Below are 26,719 nucleotides of genomic sequence, written 5' to 3' on the forward strand. Positions count from 1 at the left end.
GGGCGCCTGTAGTCCCAGCTACTCGGGAGGCTGAGGCAGGAGAATGGCGTGAACGGGGGAGGTTGAGGTTGCAGTGAGCCAAAGAGATCGCGCCACTGCACTCCAGCCTGGGCGGCAGGGCAAGACTCCGCCTCAAAACAAAAGAAAACAAAACAAAAAAACAAAAAACAACAAAAGCAATAAAGTTTTCACCAAAGCAAAATTGCAAAACTTTATAAAATGTCCTTTTTGGGATATCATATTGCAATCGAAACCACATTGATTATGGCATTTATTGTAGTTCGGGGAACTATTCTTACTTCCAGTGGGCCACTAAGACACTTTGTCCCTTCACACACATATCATCATAAACAGCTGATACCTTTTTCTAAAAAGTATTAATATCTAATTCTTATTAAAATAATAAGATGTCTGTAAGATTTAATTCTTATTAATTTGTTTGATATTGTATTAGGTACCTATTAATGTGTAATGTACTATCACAAAATTTGCTGTTTAAAACAACATACATCCATTATCTCACAAGTTCTGTAGGTCAGGAATGCAGGCAGTCTTAGCTGGATCCACTGCTTTAAAATTTCTTGAAGTTTGCAGTTCAGGTTTCGTCTGAGGGGTTGCTCAGTGGATGGTTGTTGGCAGGTTCCAGTTTCTATGGGTTGTTGGACTGAAGTCCTCAGTTTCTTGATGGCTGTTGGCCTTCAATCACACTCATTTCTTGGCTCCATGATCCTCTTCAACATGGTGGCTTGTGCATCAAAGCATTCAAGCTGAGAAGGCAATAGAGAGTCTCCTAGCAAGATGTAAGTTGCCATCTTTTGTAACTGAATCATGGGAATGTATCTCTTCACCTTTGCTGAATTCTATTGGTTAGCAGCAAGTCAGTAGATCCGTGCACATGAAAGAAGATGGGATCACATAGAGTTTGCATACCAGGTGGAAGGAACCATTGGTGGGAGACCCTCTTAAAAGTTCATTGTTAACAAAAATCTACTCTGAAAAGTAGGAGACAGAACGTATTTAACAATTTTTCTAATAATCCTATTTTATTCTCTCCCTATAACTATGTTTTTTGATACTTTGCAAGTTATGATCAGTCTATTGTTTGAAGACAACATAATAAGGGAGACAGAGGAAGACTTTTCTTTTTTTTAATTTTAATTTTATTTTTTATAGAGATGGAGTCTCCCTGTGTTGTCCAGGCTTGTCTCAAACTCTTGGTCTCAAGCAATCCTCTCACCTCCCAAATTGTTGGGGTGGCAGGCATGGAGCCCCCATATCAGGCCAAGACTTTAAAAAATCCCAGTTTAACCAGTTATGAGCTATATTATGCTAATTACATTACTTAATTCATCAGCATTGTTTGGTGTATCAATTAAAGGGGTGAATACTTAATATGGCCTAGTCATGGGCACCCTGTGAGGGAAGAATAACAATATATTATTTTCCAGAAACTTATTGAGCAACTATCTATACAAGGATCTATGCTAAATCCTGGGTATAAAAAGGTAAGGAATAAATAGTCTTTTCTCAGATCAACAAATAATATAGGATGAGAAACAATGTTTAAGCTATACATAAATGTGTTTGGCCTGTAATAGTCATTCAGCAAATGATGGTACTAAAGAGGGATATTGTTCTTTTCCTGTTTTCTTTACTAAATACTGATTGCTGAGCCTCACTACATATTGTACCTTGTAGCCTTCAGTGACTGCAAAGGAGCAATTGTTACAGTCTTAGGAGGACATCAGTTAAAAGTGCAGCTTCCCCACTTTCTCCAGCTCTAACCTGTTTACATTTTTCTAACTTCTTCACATCTCTAAAATGTCTTCCCTATCCCCTCAGTGCACATAGGTACAAGTCACTTAAAATCTTCTTGAGGATTTGAACTGAGAAAAATAAAATGCTGAGGATGAGAATATTGCCAGGAAATATTTATTGATGTTAGTATGAAGATTTCACCAGAAATAAATTAAATCAATACATAATCTCTATATTCAGAGATCATAATTCCATTTGGTAGAGCAGTTTAACATTGCCATTCAGAGGAAACCTAATGTTTTATTCATGTGTATTTTGAAATAGAGGCCAAACATTCATATTTATGATATGAAAAAAACACATTAATATTTAAATCTCTCTAAATTTAATCAAATACAATTAGCATAATGGAAGCAAAAATAAAGATAATCCTAGTCAATACAATTTTTAAATGTACTCCAAAACTGTTGTAACTAACATTAAAAATTAAGTTTATATTTAAGAAGCTATTTAATGTTCTTTTCTATAGTCCAACACATGTATGTTTAGGATTCTTTGCCTCATTTTTCCATTTATGTCATTAGGAATCTACTTCACAATATTTAAAAAATTAATTTAGCATTTGTGAAAGTACATTGCTAAGCAGTTGTCATGGAATAATTGGCAGTATAAGAAAGTTTATTTTGCAGAACTGTCTCAGGATAAAATTAGGCCCTCCAAACAATCATCAACTAGCTAAATACCTCTCATGTATGAGTAATAATATGGAACGTTTCTAGGCCCAGGGCCTCCTTACCATATGCGAGGGAATGACTTTTACTGGGTTTCCCTCCCTGCTCTTCTTACTCTGTACCTAGGCTTGCACATTGTAATGGTGACCAGATGCTGTAGCATGAATTCTGTGAATGGCAGGGGAAGACTTGGATGAACATCCGACAGGCAGTGAGCAGCACGATTAGTCATTCTGATGGGTGCCTGATCATCGATGTGAAGCCAGCTAGTGGGGAGTTAGGAGACTATCAGCTGTTGTGAGGATGACTCGAGCCAGGCCGGAAAAGGTGTAGGAGAGAGAGATCTAAGAAGAAAGAACAGAAATCAAAACACTATGGGGAAACTTGCACAGCCTTGCAGTGGTGACACAGCATCTCCTGGATTTCTGTGGGTCTCTGCTGTAGAGTAGCTAGTCCTTCAGTACACTTACACTGTAATCATTTAAGATGTGTTAATTTTGATAGACACTTCCCGAGTTGTGCTGGCATCTGATGTAGTGTGGTTGTCTTAACAGATTCTCATAGTGTCCTGTCATAATCTCCTGCTGAAGTCTGTGGTCCAAGCTTTCTTGTCTTTTCCTCCCTTCCAAATTTTGTTCTGTTACTCTGAGTCACATCTTCAGCACACACTGGATTGTGTGGGGCTCTGCGAGGTTGTCCTCTTACTCATTTACCTAGATACTTTGATCAACCGTTTCTTATTTTCCACCCAGCCTGTGCTTCTAACTCCCCCTCCACTATCGTTTCACCAAGCCTCAAGGATGTTGACTAGAGGCATGGAAGGGGAAAAAAATCAACTAGGGCTCAATAGCTTCACCCTCTTTGATGATCTTCATTCTGTTTCTTTCCCTGAGAGCCATTCTTCAGAATCCGTAATGGTTTCCCCCTTCCCCAGTGGGATGGGAATTCTCCTACATTTTATTCTTAGTTTTGTCTACACTGGGGTTTTGAGTAAAACATTAGAAATTCAACAATTACTGATTTTCAATCATTGATTCTGCACATCCACTGAAGAAAATACAATTTGAAACTCAGAGCTATATAATCACACCTTTATTCTAATCCTATCCACACCCTTGGACCCTTATATCCAAAGCCTCCAGCTCAAAGAATAATGTTAAGTTAATTGGGTTGCAGCTATGCATAATGTGTTATGGGAAATTTTTCAATGTACAAATTTTAATAACTTTGAAAATGTAGCTTATTCATTTTATATTGCTAATATATCTATTTCACCCTGTTGAAATGTAAGCTTTCCTTAAACCAGTGCTCTTGTGCCATTATATCCTTGTTATGTAGCAAAGTATCTGGTTCATGTGAAGTATTAAATAATTATTCATTAAACAGATTAATTAAGTGATGGGATGATTAAAAATTTTTAAATGTCTTTTCACTGAGATATTAGGATAATGTAATTTTACTACTACTTTATATTTTGAAACCTTTTGTTAAAAAATTCAGAATGTAGGCCAGGTGCGGTGGCTCACACCTGTAATCCCAGCACTTTGGGAGGCCAAGGTGGGTGGATCATGAGGTCAAGAGATTGAGACCATCCTGGCCAACATGGCAAAACCCCATCTCTACTAAAAATACAAAAATTAGCTGGGCATGGTGGTGCACACCTGTAGATCCAGCTACTCAGGAGGCTGAGGCAGGAGAATCACTTGAACCCAGGAGCCGGAGGTAGCAGTGAGCCGAGATTGTGCCACTGCACTCCAGCCTGGCGACAGAGTGAGACTCCATCTCAAAAAAAAAAAAAAAAAAAAAAAAAAATTCAGGATATAAATAAATTAAACCACTGAGGAACAACACATGTGTTGACAAATAGAGTAAGAAAAGTCCTAGAGGATGGCTTGGTTTGCCAACAGAACCCATTACTGTTCCATATTCTTTCTCATGACCAGTGGTTTAAAATGGGATAGTCCTGTTAGCAATCTTTTTTAAGATAAAAATATGGCTATACTACTATTTAAAAATATGAAATATTATCTTATATACACTAGTGGTTATCCCCCAAAGATTAATATTTCTAGCCAAGGATATTTCAGTAGCCAAGAATGAGGATTTGAACATTGTCAGGAATCTCAAAATGTCTAGGTTGAGGCTGTCAAATTAAACAAAAAATAGAGGGCCTGCTTTCAAATATAAAATTATCTATATAGCAATACATAGTTAATAATTTTTAATCACCAGATAATCTTTCATATTCATGTTAGGCTAGGAGATAAAATATTTAAAATATTAATGAAACACTTATAAAAATGGTATCTATTTGCTTTTTCCTCAGTATGACAAAATTTTCATTGTGTGATCTGAGACAGAATGTCCTTGCTCTGTGAATAATACATAATTTAATTTTTTGAGAAATCATTACTTTGACCTTTTCAGATAGAATTTTAAAAGTCATAAAAATCTCGTGGACATCCCTAGACAATAAAGTGTATAATATAATACTTAAAATTCGAAGTCATATTGCTAAAATTCCTGTGGGATTTACAAGGGATTGTTAGAAAACTTAACATAGAAGTCATAAAAATATTTTTCCTTATTTATAATTTATGTCAGACTTTCTATGTGAATAAGGTAGAAACAACAGACACCTGATGGTGTGTTTTTTTTAACTTTCCTTCTTATAAATAATGCAACTCTGTTAAGTTCATTTCCCTGGTTGGTTTCCCTAAAGTGTGCCTTTCCCTATTTTTGTTCTCTTCCATCAGATACTTGTAAATCTAAATCCCTTTGAGAGTTACACCCTTGTGCCTGTCTCCAAGGGAAAATGTAATCTTACTTCAGTCATCTAATTAGGACTAGGAGTCTCTGTGCTGCAGGCATCGGCATCAACATGAGTCTGATGAGCCTGTGTGCTGACATCAATGAACACTTTATTAAATTACACACTCCCCTAAGCAGGCCCAGGCTTTCAGAGCCCTCATATTTTATGCAGTATTGCACTGACTCCCTGTTTGCTGAAGCTAAGGGTGTCCAGGCCAAGCTGAGGAAATAAAGTTCTGATGAGGTTACAGAGATGAAAAAATATATATTTGACATGCCGTAAGGTGTTAGGTTTAGTCTGTTGTTTCGACAACTGATAACTAGTAGAATCAAAGAATAACAGGAAACAAAATGGAACATTCAATTTAGGGCATCTTTTTCTTTGAAATGCCAATGTCTCAGAGTAGAATAAAGGAACCATTGATCTAAATAACATTTTTAAACAAATGCTTTTCTCTGGATGCTGCATGCTTAGTATATAATGGATATGTAGTAAGTTTTGTTTCCTGTGTAATCCACACAATTTATATACTCTTAAACGTTTTCAATTATTAAAATAATATTTGATAACGAAAATACAATGAAGGTAAAAATCTTTTTTATACATTGCATTAATCCTTTTATATAAAAGCCATCTTTTTTTTAAATCTTTTTTCTTTTTTCTTTTCCTTTTTTTTTTTTTTTTTTTTTTTTTTTGAGACAGAGTCTCATTCTTTCACCCAGACTGGAGTGCAGTCGTGCAATCTTGGCTCACTGCAACCTCCACCTCCCAGGTTGAAGTGATTCTCCTGCCTCAGTCTCTCCAGTAGCTGGGATTACAGGCACATGCCACCATGCCAGCTAATTTTTGTATTTTTAGTAGAGAAGAGGTTTCACCTTGTTGGCCAGGCTGGTCTTGAACTCCTGACCTCAAGTGATCTGCCTACCTTGGCCTCCCAAAATGCTGGGATTACAGGTGTAAGCCGCTGTGCCAGGCCTGTAATAGTCATCTTAGCAGGTGTTAGATGATACTCATTATGATTTTGATTTGCATTTCCCTGATTAGTGATGCTGAGCATCATTTCATGTAACTTTTGGCCATTTGCGGGAGGTAAAATTTACAGATAGTAAAATTCATCCTTTCTAGGGTAAAGTTCTATGAATTTTGATAAATGCCTACAGTTTTATAACACCACTATAGTCTACATGGAGAACATTTCCATCTCCCCAGGGAGTTACCTCCTGTCAGTTTGTGGTGACTAAACATTAAACATCACCGATATTTTTGCTTTTGCAAAAATGCCATATAAATAAAATCATACATTGTATGTGGTTTTGAGGCTGGCTTATTCTATTTAGCATAATGCATTTGAGATTCATCCATGTATCAATTGTTCACTCCATTATATTAATAAGTAGTATGCCATTGTATGGATACACCAAAGTTTGTTTACCCATTCACCTATTTGAGGACATTTGGGCTGTTCCCAATTGATGATTATAAATAAAGAAGATATAATCATTTGTATAAAGTTTTATGTGAGCAAATTTTCTTATTTTTCCTCTACAAGTACCTAGGGTAGGAATATTGTATCGAATGATTAGTACATATGTAACATCTTAAGAACCACAAATTTAGGCCAGGCGCGGTGGCTCACGCCTGTAATCCCAGAACTTTGGGAGGCCGAGGCAGGTGGATCACGAGGTCAAGAGATCGAGACCATCCTAGCTAACACAGTGAAACCCCGTCTCTACTAAAAAATACAAAAAATGAGCCGGGTGTGGTGGCGGAAGCCTGTAGTCCCAGAACTCGGGAGGCTGAGGCAGGAGAATGATGTGAACCTGGGAGGGTGAAGCTTGCAGTGAGCCGAGATCGCGCCACTGCACTCTAGCCTGGGCGACAGAGTGAGACTCTGTCTCAAAAAAAAAAAAAAAAGAGTTACCAATTTGTTTTCTAAAGTGTCTATGATATTTTGCATTCCCACCAGCAAGGTGTAGAAGCTTCAATTACTCTATATCAGTGGTCTCCAACCTTTTTGGTGCCAATGACCTACTTCATGGAAGACAGTTTTTCTATGGATGGGAGGAGGCGTCAGAGGAATTGTTTCAGAATGACTGTTCCACTTCAGATTGTCAGGCAATCAGCCGTTAGATTCTCATAAGGAGTGTGCAAACTGCATCCCCTGCATGTGCAGTTCACAATAAAGTTCCTGCTCCTATGAGAAGCTAATCCCCCCTCCCCCTACTGCTGATTGGATCTGAGAGGAGGCGGAACTCAAGTGGTAATGCTTGGTCACAGGCTGCTCACCTCCTGCTGTGTGGCCTGGTTCCTAAGAGGCCATAGACCTGTACTATATCCTTGCTCTATATCCTTTCCAACACTTGGTAATGTCTTCGTAAAATTTTATTTTAGCTGTTGAACAGTGCTGCAATAAACATACATGTGCATGTGTCTGACAGACTGGGTAAAGAAAATGTGGCACATGTACACCATGGAATACTATGCAGCCATAAAAAAGGATAAGTTCATGTCCTTTGCAGGGACATGGATGAAACTGGAAACCATCATTCTCAGCAAACTAACACAGGAACAGAAAACCAAACACTGCATATTCTCACTCATACGTGGGAGCTGAACAATGAGAACACATGGACACAGGGAGGGGAACATCACACACTGGGACCTATCGGGGAGTGGGAGGCAAGGGGAGGGATAGCATTAGCAGAAATACCTAATGTAGATGATGGGTTGATGGGTGCAGCAAATCACCATGGCACCTGTATACCTATGTAACAAATCTGCATGTTCTGCACATGTACCACAGAACTTAAAGTATAGTAAAAAAAAAATTTTAGCTATTTGAATTTAATTTAGTGGTATGCATTGTGGTCTTCATTTTCAAATTTTTGTTCCATATGGATGAATGATGTTGAGCAAGTCTTTATATGCTTATTTTCCATCTATATATTTTCTTTGCCATCTGTATATTTTCTTTGCTAAAGATGCCTGTTCAAGTTCTTTGCCTATTTTCAATTGAGTTGTTTCCGTTTGTGGAGATTTGCAGTTCTTTATGTAGTATGAAAAAAGGCTTTATTAGAGATACATTTTTAATTATTTTCTAAGAGTTTCCATTTTTTTTTTCTGAGAGAAGTCTCGCTCTTGTCCCCCAAGTTTGAGTTCAATGGCTTGATCTTGGTTCACTGCAACCTCCGCCTCATGGGTTCAAACGATTCTGATTCTCCTGACTCTGCCTCCCAAGTACTGGGATTAAGGCGCTTGCCACCACGCCCAGCTAATTTTTGTATTTTTTAGTAGCGATGGGGTTTCACCATGTTGGCAAGGCTGGTGTCTAACTCCTGACCTCAGGTGATCTGCCTGCCTCTGCCTCCCAAACTCTTGGGATTATAGGCGTAAGCCGTCGTGCCCGGCCAAGAGTTTCTAACTTATCTTTCATTTTATTGTGTCTTTGAAGAGACTTTTGCTATTAATTTTCATCAAATGCAATTTGTGAGCTTTTTTCTTTTATGGATCATGATTTAGGTATCATCTCAAAGGAATCTTTACCAATTACAAAACACAAAAGTTTCAGCATAATGATCTTGCATATATTTTGTTTAATTTCTACCCAATTTTTTTGCACCTTGATAAATTTTTTTTATCGTATTGTATTTTTAGAGACAGAATTTTGCTTCATCACCCAGGCTGGAGGGCAATTACACGATTATAGCTCACTGCAGTTGTGAACTTCTGGACTCAATCCTCCCACATCAGTCTCCAGAGTAGCTACTACAAGCATGTGCCAGTATACCTGGCTAATTTGTAAAATTCTTTCTTCTGGATATGGGATCTCACTGTGTTGCACAGGCTGGTCTTGAACTCCTGGCCTCATGTAGTCCTTCTGCCTCTGTCTCTCAAAGGGTTTGGAATACAGGAGTGAGCCACATGCCAGATATTTTTAATTTTTATTTTTATTTCCATTTAAAAGTATTAACTGTTTGTATGTAAAACTTTGTTTTGTTTGATCATATATTCCTGTCCACTTACTGGACTAATTGATTAGATTGGTAGCTTTTAATGTAACTTATCTGGGATGTTCCATGTGCAGGATAATGCCATTTGCAAATAGAGACAGTTTTATTTTTTCCTTTTCAATATGTATGATTTCCATTTCTTTTTTCCTTGCCTCACTACTTTGGCTAGGACAACCAGTGTAAAGTTGAATACAAGTGGTAAAAGTAGATATCTTATCTACACTTTGTTCCTGAATATACAGGGGGAAACTTTACCTTTTTTTTTTTTCCCATCAATTATGCTAGTTGTAGGATTTTGTGGGTCCTCTATATGAGACTTGAAGAAATTAGTTTTGGTCATCCTTTGTGGAGAATTTTTATCATGAAGGATGTCAGATTTTTTCTAATGTTTTTTCTTCATCCACTGAAATGGTCATAGTTTTAAAAAATCTATTGCTATGATGATTACAACAAAGATTGGCACTTGAATGTTGAGCTAGCATTATACTAAGGTGAAGTCATGATGTTTTATATGTCTTCCATATTGCTTCCACTTGCTAATATTGTGGTGCAGATTTATGTATCTGTCTTCACAAAAGTTGTTTTTCAATTTTGTTTTGTTTTTGATTTTCTCCTCTTGTAATAATGTTTTACCAATTTGGGTGTCAGAGTAATGATACCTTCATAAAATGTGTTGGGAAGTGTTTTCTATTCTTTATATTCTACATATATAGTACCTGTTTGGATTGTGTTAGACCCCAAAGAGAAAATGTACAGATTGTATTGAACGGTCTTTACAACTAAAGCTGATGAAGGCAGAAACTGGCACCTGTAGTTATACAGAGACTTGTACTTTCCTATCATGTTGTGTTCTTTGTTCCTCTTGATATATCACAGATGTTTTATTTCTATCCTAGTGGCTGTCTGGTTCCTCCTATTTAAAAAAATTGAAATCTTCTAGTTTTTAGAGTTTCATTATCAGACAAAGCCACTGTAATCCCAAGATAAGTTATTAAAATGATCAATAGATTGTCTTGAAAAGGGTGAATAAACATTTTAGAAAAGAAATCAGGATAAACAGTGAATGTATTCAGGAAGCATCTATTCTAGAAAATTAGGCCTTGAGACATATTATTCCCTTATGACTCCATATTTTCATTCCATAGCTGAGTTAGGGGAGTAAGAAAGTGAGACGACTCAATCTAAATAAACTATTTTTTTCCTTAATCTCTTTCCCATCTTCTTATCTCTAGCATCTACTACTGCATATTTCTAGACTGAGGTTGAAGACAGGAGAGTAAGTTAAAATAAACTCAAAAATAAATTTTTTCTTCGATTAACTCAGTCCATTGAAGGTCATTGAGGGAACACACACAGGTACATATATACACACACATGCAAATCTATACAATGATACCTTTTCCCAAACTGCAGAATGTCTAATTGGGGAAATAAGTAAAAAGTGCTGTAACATCATGTGATAAGCATCACCATGCAGAAATTCAAGAAATATCATTTAAACACAGAGTGGGTATACACAAAAGGTATACCAGCTATCCAAGGGAGACAGGAAATGCTGAGCAGCACTCTGCTTGACACACTATTTTGCAATTAAACTAAATGAATGGCACTTTACAGATTGTGGTTTAATGGTCCAGAATTTAGATGTACTGCTTTGTTTCTGGCGGTGATCTTAGCCCACTAAATACTTACTGAAATGATAAATCTCTCTGGTTCTCACAGTAATTGTGACTGAATATAGATCAAGTATATAATTGGTGCAAGGACTAATGCATAATCTCTTTTCATGTCTGAAAGCTTACAAATTTCACTGCCTTTAGTAAGTGTGAATTTTTGTTGTAGTGATTAGTTTAGTATTATACTGGATTTGTGCACCAAATTATTCACTCAATCAGACTTATAAACTCTAATACTTTCTAATGGTTACACATAATTAAAAGTAATGATTTCACCATTTGTGTGCACTACAAATAAAGTCAGACATACATACACAAAACCCAAGATTTGTTAAAGTGGGTGGTCTTAAAACCTATTGCATGAAAAGCTACGAACTGTGATTTAGTTGGAATTGCAAGAGCAGTATCAGGGGATGGTAATGGTAGGGTTATGGTCAGGGTGTGAATTTAATGAGTGTGGGAGAAGAAACCACTTAATGTGTCCACACTTTTAAAGGTAAATTTTAAAATATCTTTTTATCAATTAACTTACAATTTTAACCCATTCAAGCTTTCCTTCCATAATTCTTAAAAAAGAAAAAAAAATTAACTATTGAATCTTTATTCTCAAGGGCATTTGAATAGCAAATTTATACTTAACAGTCAACATAACAATGATATGTTTGAAATCAAAGCAATCTATGGAATTTAGATATCCCACACATTTTTAAATGTTTTGAACTAGTATTCTTTACTCGGACCCTTACTTTTTGTGTCTAAGTACATTCATGGTCTGTAGTTCATACGCTTCCAACTCCCAGTGGGTCTGTCTTATTTGTGTCCAGCAAACTGGAAGCTAGCTGGGATGTCTCCTAGATAAGGGCATGAGCATGTAAATTTTAATCATAGTAACGTCTATTCATTACTAAATTATGTAGATTTCAGAACAGTGCAAAGGGAGTCTGGTGACCCAAGTTGTGTTTCTGGTTATGACACTAACTGAGACTGAGCAAATCACATAACATTACTCTTAAACTGTTTCCTTATCTGTCACATTAACCCATGGGAGAAAAATTTGATTTCTGAAGCTGGGTAGAGAAGTCCATGATGATATGTTTGCTGCTAAGGACATGGTTGACTTTTCCATTAAGCCTCGTAGGCACCCACCTGAGTGCCCATGATACTTTTAGAGGCCCATGAAAATGATTTAATTTCTTTTAAAATTTAAAAAAAAAATGAACTTTTAGGTGCAAGAAAATTCTGTAACATATAATAGTAATATGTGGGTCTTTGCTTAAATGCAGTTGTAAAATATATTTTCTTTCTTCTTCTTTTTTTTTTTAAGAAAAAAAAAGGCCACAAATACAAATTGCCTTGGGCCCATCAAAGACATAACCCAATCCTGGCTACAGTAGAAAAAATTGTGGCTGAAGGATTAGCTGCTTAGAACTCCACATTGTATCACACCTAGACCTAAATCTGTTTTTGAACTTAGTCACCTTAGAAGTGTCACACAAAATAATTTTATTTCTTTAATGCATATGTTTCTGCTTCCCCCTGAGCTTTGCATTCTTTTTTCATAGCCCATTACATACTCATGATCCATTATGTCAATTCATGAAATTCAATTTCTCTCTGTTGTGTTGCCACAACTCATTTTAACTCCTGTGCTTGTTTGCAAACATGTACATCTGCATGCATGTACAGAACACACACACACACAAACGACACTCTGCTCTTTCTTTTGTGCCAGATAGGATGTGGTTTCCTCCAAAAAGATTTCTCAGACCACCCATGTTTGGATTAGGTGCTATTTTCATGGATTTCTGCTGTTAGTTCTTAGATTGAGAGAACCATTTCAATTTTGTTTACATTTTACAGCTTCCACACAGCAGAATTCATGGCTCCATAGAGACAGAGCTCCATGGACATTGCTGAAGGAATAATTCTCAGCATCAATGACCCTGTTTATAGAAAGAAAATTCTAAACATACTCTGTTAAGATGTGAAGCAAAAAATACAATGATTTCTTCAATAAGTGGTTCATTGAGGTGCTCACTATATTATAGCTCGATATTTGAAGGATTTACACAACTTATAACATGTTTCAGATTCTATATTCTATATTTTGGGATTGATCCCCTTAAGAATCAAAAATTGGATATTAGAAAATGAGAAATAAGTCTTGTATTGTCTTTTGAACAATACAAAGAGTTGAAAACGACAATGTAAGTACAATTTAGAATTGAGTCAAGCATTTAATTGAGTCAAGCATTTAAAAAAATAAAGAATAAGTTACAATCTGGTCCCTTTCTGCCCTCAGGAAAATGAAATTTAACTAATGGAACAGTATTCCAATTTTATATATCAGCTACAGATGCATAATTTAGGAGATAATCTTTTTTATATAAAATGGGACTACACGTAGAGATAAGACAGGCCATCTAAAATTGGGTTTTAGTGTTGTGCAAATATTAAACCATGATTAGAGTCAAAAATTAGTGCTGATAAGTTTTTTTCTGCTTGTTTTTCTTAACCTTGACTATCTCACAAATACATGCCACAAAGATTTGTCTTATGATTACTGTGCTTATCCTTGTGTAAAGATCTATATTTATGCATTTAAGTAGATATTTAATGGCCAATGTTATATCTCCATATGTTTATACTTTTTATTGCCTTTCACAAATGAGCGTCATGTGTATTTTTGCACCTTCAAGTTTAACAAACAGTTTATGCCAGTCTGATGCATGTTCTACACATTCTCATATTTGAACATGCTAAAGTGCATAGTAATTTAGTTTACACACCATTCATTAGTACATGCACAAATGGTCTTCTTAGAAGTAACTTAGAAGAAAAATAATTTCTAATGGATTCTTTCTTCCAGCTAAGGCTATTTTTCTTGATGTCCTAATAATAATTAAGTGAAGAATGACAAACCATCTTGGGCAGGAAATCCTAATAATCTCCCAAACTCTCTCTTCCTATCTCTTCACTCATTGTTTTACAGAAGCAGTTCAAATCCTGGATCAAAGAAAACTGGGTACCAGATGGCTTTTATGCGAACATCTTTAAGTAACCCTCAGAGCATTCTTGCTACCATTCTCCACAGAATGAAATAAATCCTAGCTACATTAAAATGAGACTTTCAGGAAGTAGCAGGTGCAATGTCACATCTGTATTAGCACTGCTAACTTGCTTGTGGATCAAGTTACATCTGGGACTGTCACATTGGCTGCTGAGTTAAAAAGATTGCTTAGAGAGTAGCAAAAACTCTTGGATACTATTCTTTAGCCTATTAGCAGGAATCTTAGAGATAACGGCCACGTGAAGTTATGTGCCTCATTCAACAATCCTCTTTATCCTTGCCATATGTTTTATCTACCCACTGACCCCAAATTTATATGGTTTATGTCTGGTTTTTCAAATTATCACATAAAGATGTTAGCATGTAGTATAGCTGGAGAAGTGTACTACCAGTTTGTGTGCAGGTCACATTCCTGGAGAATAAAACTAATTTCAAACTGTTTTGCTTGAAGGAGAATTTTAATCTGAGAAGAATAGCAAGGACCAGAACTTCTTGGGATTCTTTCTGCATTGATAACAATCCTAGCAATGGTTGATAACTTATCTAAGACTACCAAACCTTTGTGTTCTGTATTTCATTCAACAGTGATATATTGATTTCCTTTTTGGTTAATGTCTTATGTGAGTTCTGTCATGTTAAATACAAATAAGATACAGGCATAAAATGGTCCTTGACCTTTTGTGTTAAGAAAAACAAGGCAAGTTTCTTTCTTATTGAAATGTTTTACAAATAATTATAATATTCAATCCAATTTAAAAATACTTATTTAACACTTTGTATAATCTCTATATTACTAGCTTTGCATGGAAGACATAAAACCCTGCTTCAAACTTACAGTCTAAACAGAAATATGTATGCAGAATACTTAAAATAGAGTGATAAATATTCAATGTAGAATTATACATTTTCTATGACAATGGAGCACAGTAGGTAATGTGTAATGAACTCTTGGATAATATGATCAAGCATATGGACTCATATTATTTGAGTCCTTAGTGTAATGCTTTGATTCAATTATCTCACTTGGTGCTTTATACTAGATGCATAAAATGGTATCAGCTGAATAAAAAGGAAGAATTTAGTATGCACTGACTCATTTTAATTGTATAAACACATCTGAAAAATGTTCCTTTATTTCTCAGTGTTGAAATGTTATTAGACTATATTCGTTCTATGAAACTTTAAAAGGATTAAAATTGTCCCTCTATAGGGACTTTTATATCTATAATCTTTAGCATTTTCGATTACTCTTATAAATAATATGTATATTTTTTAAAAGCTGGTAATTAGGTTCCTAATCAACATAATAAATTGACTGAAGAAGGACTAATTCCTTTTATTAGCCAAGAATCGATTATAGCTTAATTGATCATCTGTGATGTGTGGAGACTTAATTAGTAATTGAGATGTGCCAAAATGCCCATTATATTATATTCTGTGATCTGCTGGTTTTGGCTGACTATATAATAAAATTAACAGGTTATAGAGAAACTAATATTTGTGATAACTATTTCAGATGAATAGTGAAAGTCCTGTAATTGTAAAAATGAAATGAGACCCAGTGAGACAAATGCTTTAAAATACACATATAAAGAAAAACATGGTTTACAGTATGATTAGGAGAAAAATTGCTATCATAGGTACCGTAGCTTGAAGCAAACAAACTCTTCTGGTTAAAAAAATATGGAAAAAGGCCTTAGATTATTTAGAAATAATTTTCTGATCTTCTGACTGCAGTCACCATAAAGCTTGTTTTCCCCTCATTGTAGTAGGCTACGTATCTGGGGACTGAAGCATTAAATAGGAAAAAGTTACAAGAACATTCTGAGGATGATTTTAGGTTTGAGGGAGGTCTACAGCTTTGCCAGTCAAAGCACGTGGTCCACCTGCATTGGCATTATAGGTGAACATATGAGAAATGTTGCACCTTATGTCCCACAGTAGACCTGCTGAATGAGAACATAGATATTTAGGAAGTGACCCAGGAGTTGTGAATGTACATTAAATTTGGAGGAGCACTGGTCTCAAGGAAATATGGGATTGCAGAATGGCTAAAGGATGTTTTAATAATTCTTAAAGTTCATGTGATATTCATATTAAATTATTTTTATATTAAAATAAAGACGTAGTTTTGAAAATATTTTCTGAAAATAAAATTAACTGGAACTGAAATTATAGAATTTCATTAATTGTAGCAGTTTTAGTCAGAGTGGTAGTTTAGCAGTAGTTTCAACCCACCTGATTCCTTTCATTATCATTCTGTTAATAATTTCAAGCAAGCACAACAGCTCCCTTATGTAATATTTTTATATTCTAAAATTTAGCTTTTATTTCTCATCATAAATAGTCCAACATATTTAGAGAGGCTTTTATAAATATATCAGTTAATTAAAGAGACATATATTGATACATCTGTATATACCACTTTTTACTGTTGAGAGAAATTCGATACATTTCCAATCACCTGGATATTATTCAGAATTGTATACTAGTGGGGAAATAGTTTATACATATAAGAAGTAACATATTAGGGTTGAAATTAAAACAACTAGAAATACTGCAAAATGATGTTTTAAAACTTATCTGGTTCCAGATATTGAAATGAAATATAAAGTTTTGATGTTAATCTTCCCAGTGATAGACATGTTCAAAAATTTTAATTGATTTGAGCCTTGGAGAAGTGGGTTTTAGAAAATTAATTTAGCTAACACCCTGTAGGATATATTTTAAATAAGAAAGATTGAGGTTAAGGAAAACTGCTGTTAGTAGTTATTGTATGCTGTTTGCATGAAATGATGATCATTTAAAATAGTGTGATGACACATTGACAGAAAAAAAGGACAGCTGAGAGCCATGGGGGGGTACGGAAAGCAGCAATGCAATATATTAACTGACCATGTAAAAGGTACACTTGGTTAAATGGAAATACCCAAGATATTCTGTAATTTGAGTTAGGCTACTGGAAGGATGATAATAGTGATATTTATAATAAAGTCACAATGTTGTGAAATGCCTCATAGGTAGGCTCCTAGTTACTTTGAACATAACTAGGAAGAACTAACTGCAGACAAATTAAATGTTAGATTTGTTTCATATAATTTTCTATTTTTATTTAGCCATGTCATTGTTTGCAATGTTTTTGTCAAATACTGTAGTCTTCATGTAAAATGTATTTTAAATATTCTCTAATTATCTTGCATCAGTATTAAATAATGCATTTTACTGGGGATTCTTCAGGACATTTATCATTAAATATTTGAAACTTGGACAATAACAAAGGAAATGATCTCATGCATTATGTGGGGTTCCAGTTATTCAATAGCAACCTTTATAGCTCTAGCCCCCACCTACTCTTTTCCGAAACATTGGTGCGTAGGCCTTTCACACTAGGGAAGGTTATAACTGTATTGAAAATGATCACCAGTGCATCATAGAATTGCTGACAATTTTTAAAAATGAGAAAAGAGATGAAACGAGAATGACTGTTTCTTCAATAAGTTTTAAAGCTTTTGTAGAAGAAAGCAGAAACCCTCACTTACAGAAACTCTCCCCTGCCTCTTGGGAATAGTGTACATTTCTGGAGAATACCATCTAGCACATCCTAATACATATGAAAGCCCCTATTTTGGTAAATGTTCCTATTACTTAGAATCCAATCAATTTGAGTTTCAGTGCTTTGTGATGTAAGACCATTTTATGCATCAGATAATTTCTAAACTCCAAGTAGAGTATTACATGACATATTGCAATACAATTTCCATCTATCATGCTGTACGTCTTCAAGCATTGTGGACAACGCCACTGTCATTTAATACACTCAAGGGAGACACTGCTTCACTATTAATCTTATTTCCTTGAAACATTTATATTAACTATTAAATCTTCTTAATAAAGAAACAAAAAGTAAAGAGATTGCTAACAAATTACTGTGGATGAAAGCATAAATGTAAAAGCAGGAGTATTTATAATGCAATGCCGTGTTAGAGAAGTGAAACTAAATCCTTTTGGTTCTCAAATCACTTTTTATAACAAATACTTTATCACATCCTGAAATAAAATCCATACATATTAGGAAAGAAAAGACAATCGACGCATACAAAAAATAAAACCAGTATATTCACGATAATATAAATGAAGAATAATATAAAAGTTATTGTAATTCAAAAATATGTATTTCTATACCTAAATGCTTGGGAATAAGAACATATAGCAGGTAAATGGTAGTCAAATATTTGCATTCACTTGCATTTCATTCATTCATTTATTCATACATTTAAAGTGCTTATTGAACATCTATTATAAACAAGATTCTTTTTTCGGCATTGTGAATACAGTAATGAATAAAAGAATAAAATTATCTTCTTACATGGGATTGCAGCAGAAAAACAGAATATGTACACAGTCAGTCAATAAATAAATAAATAAATAAAAATACATGTAGTATAATGGAACATATGAAATTTCAGGGGTGGTTTTAAAGAAATACCTGAAGGAAACAGAGGATCTAGCTAGGTCAATATCTACAGGAAAATCATTCTAGGCATAGAGAACAAGTAGGAAGTTGCTGGTTAGGGAAGGCAGCATGTGAAATGTATTGCACGGTAAAGCAAGAAGGACCCTGTGGCTGGAGACGAGTCAGTTTAGGGAGATGTGGTGGAGGGTTAAAGTGAAACATGGTCAGAGAGGTGGTCAGCAATCATGAAACTGAGTGCAGCATTATTGGACAGACTTTGGTTTCTATCAAAGTGGGATGAGAAACCGCTGGCGTGTTTTGTGAAGAAAAATGACGTGATCTGACGTAAATTTTAATAGAGTTCTAAGGAAATTTTGTTAAGAAAATAGTGGCAGGGAGGGTGTAGAGAGCAGTCAGTAGGCTGTTACCATAGTCAGCCTCGGGTATAATAGAGTTCTAGGCCAGGCAGTAGAGGTAGTTAGAAGCAGACTATCTGCTAGATTTAATTATACCACAAATTGGTTCACTGTGGTAGTGATTATTTTCTACTTAAGGAATCTCTAGGTGTTCCACAGTCCAACCTAACAGGGAAGAGAAGAGAGGTCTTCAAAGGAAGGCATTCCTAGCTTTCTCGCTTGTTTGTTTTGTTTTGTTTTGCTTGTGCTTTTGCTTTTACCTCTGAGTAGGATTGAATTTGAAGAAATTATGCCACTGTTTAAAAACATTAAAATACAAAATTGCACAACAGAAGGCATGATTCCTGTAGGTTATTTAAATCACAGTTTTGCTTTCAAATTTTCAATTCGTGTTAAATTACTCTGAAAAAATTGACATGCAGATGAACTATATCTCCTGTTTATATAGGAATGTAATTCCTAAAAACTGTCAAAGTGCCAAAAGAAAAAAAAGCCTAATAATGTCCTTTCTTTAGGATTTGGTGGAAATAAACATTTACAATATTTTCATAAATTGTGGACATATTGCTAAACAAGTAATATTTCTCAAAACTATTCGTTATTGTATGAAAAATAAAGAAAATGAATGTTTTGGTTGTTATTAACAAACTATTGTCACTTTAAATTTAAAATGAAAAGTAATAATGATAATGTTGTCAACTAACTTTTTTTGTTTGTTTGAAGCTTTGGGAAACATGTACAAAACATTGATGAAATGTTGGAAACCAGTTGAAACACAGTAAAATCAACTCGGTAAAATAGGACCACTTCTCTTCACCTACTTTGGCATTTGTCAAGGAGTGAACTATGACAATATATCAATTTTTGCTACTGTTTCTACTCTGGGTATGCCTGCCACATTTCTGCTCTCCGGAAATAATGTTCAGAAGGACGCCTGTACCACAGCAAAGAATTTTAAGTTCACGTGTACCAAGGAGTGATGGCAAAATTCTCCATCGTCAAAAACGTGGTTGGATGTGGAATCAGTTTTTCCTACTGGAAGAATATACAGGATCTGATTATCAATACGTAGGCAAGGTAAGTCTGTGTTAAAATGGCACATATCTATATTTGCTCTTTATATATTTTACTGATGAAAATTTGACGGCCATCAAACCATCATTTTTATAAATATAATTCTTTAAATCTCCCTAAAGCATTTTTGTTTACGGAATACAAATTCTAATGTGATAAAAACTGTGGAATGAATATAACATGATAAATGCATACATTCATTTATTAAAATTAATTCTGCCAATAACTTATGAATTAAAGAGGTACTCAAAACTGCGATTTTAGTATTTATGGTTAGAAAGCAATGATAGTGAGAAAGCTGTATGTAAATACAGTCATTTAAATGACAATGCATATGTGTATATGTGTATTTCACATTGCTATTGAGTTCAGTGAGGAAGCAAAAACATTTAATAGTTGTTTAATCTTCTACAGAACAAGAAAGCAAATGTTATCAAAATATGATTCAAGGACAAAAATGTTGCTTATTATAAGAAAATTTATTCTAAGTATGAATGTTATTTATTTTTCTTAGGCCACACTATGGGTGCATTTGTATAAAGAAAAACAAATAGGAAGAGAAGCAGGTAAAAATAGTTTAGTTATTGCAATATGGGGTGGACAGAGGAGAGTTTTCATTCTACAGAGTTATAAAGTTAGTGAGGACAATTAGTTGTGATCGGGAATGAAATGAGAAGCTTAACATAAAAGCACTAATGAATGCTTTTATACACTAGGTTGTATTAAGTTCAAATTTTCTTTCTTGACACGATCTGAATCTAATTGAAGTCAGATACTGCCTTTGTGCACTTGAGAGCTTAAGAAGAAATTCATTTAATAGCCAATATTATTACTTTTATAGATAGTCTACGAGAATGTGTCAAAGAAATAAAAGGCAATTAAGTACACTAACATCAATCATATGTTAACACTACACAATTATGATGGATACATTGCTGCATTGCCAACTTTTGCATTAAACTTAACTGTGATATCTTCATTGGAATAATTAAAATTGTGCAAAAACTTTTTTCTTCTAAAAATCCTATTTTTGAGACAACATTTTCATTGATTTTGAAACACTGATATGTTTGATCATATTGCCATCATTTCAGACCTTTTAAAATATTTGGTAAAATGAGAAAGATGATATTAAAGGTTAAATATCATATTGACTAGAAAGAAAAAGAAAAGAAACAGCACCCTAAGGAATCTTACCAGAAAGCACAAAGTAGTAAGCTTTCCACAAATCTCATTGAAAGCCTGGGAATAGAGAGTGAAGGTTACTCTCATAGACAACCTTTAGTTTATGAAACTAACTGTGTAAAAATATAGTAATTGAAATCTGGGCTGTAGAAACTATAAATAGTTTTCTTTGGTTCTTCCTGTACATAGCAGTTAGCTTGTTTGCATCTATTTCCCTTCATCTAGTACTTTATGATGATCTAATAAATGTTGGTAAATTGAATTATCATTACATTACATTACTCTCATTATAGTCAAGCTACTTCTTATTTTCTTTTCATTTTTATCTCATAAAATATCAACACCTTGACCTCAAGAACTGTACTTCATATCTCTTAGAGCAGTGAGAGAGTATTAGGCTCTTAGAGTAGATCTTAATGACCATTTAGCTGATTGAATTAACCTTAGTCATATTACATTGAATTCCCTCTGACATCTGGTGGCATTTGGCTCTTTGGCGGAGAAGACTAGTCTAGAAATTTTAACCACTGAAGACAATTAAGTTGGTAAATTTAAGATATATGCATCTTGATATACTACTCAAATTTTATGCTTCCTACTCTACTTTATGAAAACAAATTAGAAAACTCTTTAATGAGTATTGTTGTAAGGAATTTGTGAATGTGTTCACCAGTTCTTTTCCATATAGACTGTGCTGAACTGCTAGAGTAACAGAAATGATTTAGGTGTTGTAACTCTGAGACTTCTCTGAGTCTTTTAATGGCCAGAGTATCTAGATTTTAGCTCACATTTCAATCAGTTTTGTAGTGTACATGGTGTATTCATGTCATAATCTGTGAAATAGATGCTTTAACATTTTTTGTCTATACTATAGTATTGTATTAATTACCTTATTATTTGTATTACATTAATTACTGGTACAATTAAAATATTATTTAAGAGATAAGACAGTGTGGCAATTCCTCAAGGATCTAGAACTAGAAATACCATTTGACCCAGCCATCCCATTACTGGGTATATACAAGAATTATAAATCATGCTGCTATAAAGACACATGCACACGTATGTTTATTGCAGCACTATTCACAATATCAATGACTTGGAACCAACCCAAATGTCCATCACTGACAGACTCGATTAAGAAAATGTGACACATATACACCATGGAGTACTATGCAGCCATAAAAAAGGATGAATTCATGTCCTTTGTAGGGACATGGATACAGCTGGAAACCATCATTCTCAGCAAACTATCACAAGAACAGAAAACTAAACACCACATGTTCTCACTCATAGGTGGGAATTGAATAATGAGAACACTTGGACACAGGGTGGGAAACATCACACATGGGCACCTGTCATGGGGTGGGGGGAGCGGAGAGGAATAGCATTAGGAAATATACCTAATGTAAATGACAAGTTAATGGGGGCAGCACACCAACAGGGCACATGTATACATATGTAACAAACCTACACATTGTGCACATATACCCTGGAACTTAAAGTATAATAAAAAATTTTAAAAAAGAGATAAACATACAGATGAAGATATGCCAAAAAGGCAATGTTTAACTATGATATTTTAATAAACAAATATTTTAATAAATATAACGAGGCTAAAATATATTTTCCCTGTGAAGTATACAAAACTTAAAATCCCCCACATATTCTCTCCATCATTATTTGTAAGGAATTTATCATATAGTCATATTTTCTTTCAGAAATTATTCTTCCAGTTTTTATATCCTTTAAAGTAGGCATGTGATACGGTGATAAGTGTTTCAATGCCTCTGGGTTGGTTTAGATGTTGGAGTAATATGTGTTCCAATCACTAGACATATGAAAACACAGTGACAGATATCTCTCTATATGGGGAATATTTTGGGAGCTCACAAAGCATTCTCCCACTAGCAATGGAGAGCTTCCACTGGTTTGATGAGGACAAGAGTTGAAAGCACCTGTGTGGAGCAGAAGAAGAAATTTTTTAAACACCCATACAATTAGCTAACCAGACCCTAGGAAGAATTGATGCCTATAATTTCTCAGATAGAAACCCATTACTGCTATGTGGTTAAAGCAAAATGAAAAAAAACATTACTGCTCATTGGGTTAAAGCAGAGAGGAACTTACCAAAACATACAACTGTCAATCAGAAAACCTAGGATGTGGCATTGTTTTTGCCATTGTTTCTTGGCCTTCTCTTAACTTCTCTTGGCCTTCATTTACTTATCCATGAAATCAAAGGGCATGATTATAATGTATTATATACACTAATACACTAACATTATATATACTAAATAATTTCTATTATTGTACTCACTTCTAATAATGTTACATTATAAATATAATTTATATGTGTATTTAAAAACTCATTTAGAAAAAAAATTAAGAGAGGGAGAGAGAGAGGGAAAGGAGAGGAGTAAAGCCCATTGGCTAATTGTCACTGCCACAACTCCTTTTGTTTTGTAAGAAACAAAGTGAAACATACTCAATTCAAAACATTTATTTGTTGTGTTCACCATAAAAAGAAACATCTTCCGGTAAATCATTCTGTTAAATACATTCTAAACAAAAGTATATTTAGCGTAAGAGCTTTCTTTTTCCATTTTTTCCGTGATCTAATCATAACAGTGACCTTTAAGAATCTTCCTGTATACTGGAATTTATTGGAATATGTGGATATTTCCTGTATACTTACTCCCCTCTCTTTATCTTCCAAGGCAAGAGCTTCACATGTTGAACTTCAAGGAACCTACTTTTGAAATATATTACCTCCGTAGTGAAACCTTCTGTAAATATTTTTAAATTTCCAAATTTAAATTCAAGGAACATTGTGTTTATAAACTCCTATTTTTTATTAGTTTACTATTTTTTTACATGTAATTTCTAGTCAGTTTTCTATTTCTCAATCCAGTTGGGTTGAGGAGATATAGACTTCTGACAAGACCGCCTGACCTCCTGTTTATGTCCAATCTTAAAGCATATATTTTTCTCCAGTCTCGTGGTCATCCTTCTCTATAGACTTGTTGACTCCAAACACCTACTATGCATGAAGTATATATTCCTTCTTTCAGTAAATATGTGGAGGACCTTCTAGGTACCACTCTGGTATTATGCACACAGTAGGGAAAATATAAGCTCTCTGCTCACAAAGTGCTGGCCTTTAAGAAAGAAAACAAATACTAAGAATAACAGCAAGTTATGGGCCTCTTTTGTCTCAAATATAACACAGACTCCAAAACCAAGAATAAAACTATAGTGGACAAATATTCCCATGTTCTGTTTCTGCAGCACTTGTAAATACAGTGAAAATGAAACAGTTTGGGGTTTTTTTACTGTATGAATCAATGTTAATAAATGTTAAGATTGAAGACTCAAAAAGCATGCTTTTATTGTTTTATTGATCTGTTTATTCCTTGGGAATATATTTTTGATGTGAAATACCTCATAAGGAAATTAGAATTGAGAATTTCTGGAGGATCTCTCTGAAACTGTAAAAACTGATCCATGAGAGACTAACTCAAATTTAAATATCAGTAAAGTCCAGAAATAGCAACTGTGTCCACCATATTAGACCGCATCCCTTTTACTCTTGATAATATGGACACAGTCATGTCAACTGGCTGCAGCTGGAGAAGGAGTAGTTGGAACGAAGTTGGAGGAGAAGCTGTTCTGACCTCCACCACTTCAAACTTCCTAGGCTAAAATAAATCGCAGTTGCACAAGTGGACAATCCTTACATTTTATGAGAGTTCAGTATGTAGAAAACACTCTGTTTGATAAGTGAAATGAGACTGTTCTTGAGTCATTCAAGAACTTGGGAATCACATTCCCAAGTGATTAAAAAAAAATTATCCAAACATGACCAAAACGACCTACAAGAAAAACAACTGTTTACTAAATATAAACCTGCTTTTAGTGGTTCGATGGGGTAGGGGAATATAGGAATTTGGGGACACAGTTATTTTTTATTTGAACCATGTCCATTGCAACCATATAATAAATAGAATATGAAAACATAAATGCGTTAGTAAATTTTACTTAGAAAAAGTCCTGGAAAACATTAATCAGGTTGATGTGATATACATTGACAGAGACTCCTTTGGATTAAATGATTATAAATATCTTCCTGATGAGTGGACATTTGCATGAATATAGACATTATTTCTTTAATATGTAAAGATCACACAAACACACAAAATATAAACCTGTATTAAAATCTCTAGGGACTTCAAGTAAGAAGTAATAAAAGCATTTGTAAATACAGGCATGACTTGCAGAAAACAGTGATAATTTTCAGAGCAGACCACCTCTTTGTTTTTAGTTCTCAGAATGCATACAATGTATGTATCTCTCCATACAATAATATTTTAGCTAGCAGTTATGTAGGGAAAATACATCTTCAAATCTCACTATATCATTTTAACAAAATATTCAGAAAAATCCTGAATGCATAAATTTTGCACTCATAATTCTCCATCATAAATTTGAAAAACTTTATTCAATCAAAATATTCAAAGTAAAATAAAACATTTATATCTATAATTTAGCCAATCATTTTTCAAATGCAGAATTTTTAAAATATGTAGTCAAGAATGAAGATTATATGAAAATGGAGTCAGTGATTTTTAGTAGAAGTGCAAGAGAAATCTCGGTAAACGAAAACTGTATTAAATCTCACATAAATTTTGCTCTGTAGAAGTTATCTCAATATAATTTGTCAATAACAAGTAAGTACATATATAATAGCAATGAAGCATGGTTATTGTTAATATGATATTATGAATTACCAGAGCTCTGTCATTTTCTTTCTTGGAGGCAATATATAATTATATGTTCAATTAAATTTTGTACCCATTGTATTGAAGAATAATGCTCTTTTCTGTAAAGTAAGTGAAAGAGAGGGATGTATGTTAATGTGTTTGCTCATCAATATCTCATATTGGCATATGTTCATATATTCACGTTCTCACTTGTTTCATATGAAAGCATGAATAGGAGGGAGCCCTTAATAGGTTTCCTAAAGTAAATTCTTAAATATTCACTTCACATAGCTAAACATCTACATCCATTTTATTAAAGAATATGGACTATCTTACTGTTTTATTATTGTTATTAATCACTGAACTGTGTTCCATGACTCCTAGTAATTTTAATTAAGAGTTAACATGACTGGATGTGATGGCTCTCATCCGTAATCCCAGCACTTTGGGAGGCTGAGACGGGTGGATCACCTGAGGTCAGGAGTTCGAGACCAGCCTGACCAACATGGTGAAACCTTGTTTCTACTAAAAGTACAAAAAAATTATCCGGGCATGGTGGTGTATGCTTGTAATCCCAGCTACATGGGAGGCTGAGGCAGGAGAATCGCTTGAACCCAGGAGGTGGAGGTTGCAGTGAGTTGAGACTGTGCCATTGCACCACTCCACCTCGGCAAAAAGAGCTAAACTCTGTCTCAAAAAAAAAAAGAGGAGTTAAAGAAAAGCATGTACATTTTCAGATAGGTGAATTAAAATTGAGAGGGGAGCAGCAAC

General features: G+C 34.5%; 1 protein-coding gene across 1 annotated transcript in view; it reads left to right on the forward strand.

Moving 5' to 3' along the window:
- The window catches only part of CDH10 (cadherin 10, type 2 (T2-cadherin)), a 167,802-nt gene that overhangs the window by 37,482 nt on the left and 103,601 nt on the right, over positions 1-26,719 (forward strand). Inside the window, exon 2 of the mRNA XM_011933445.1 lies at positions 19,650-20,003. Within this exon, the coding sequence (XP_011788835.1) occupies positions 19,773-20,003 (231 nt within the window). The 5' untranslated portion in view covers positions 19,650-19,772. The remainder of the gene's footprint in view (positions 1-19,649; positions 20,004-26,719) is intronic.

Source organism: Colobus angolensis, unplaced genomic scaffold, assembly GCF_000951035.1.
Source record: "Colobus angolensis palliatus isolate OR3802 unplaced genomic scaffold, Cang.pa_1.0 Scaffold127, whole genome shotgun sequence".
In the NCBI taxonomy this organism is placed as follows: domain Eukaryota; kingdom Metazoa; phylum Chordata; class Mammalia; order Primates; family Cercopithecidae; genus Colobus; species Colobus angolensis.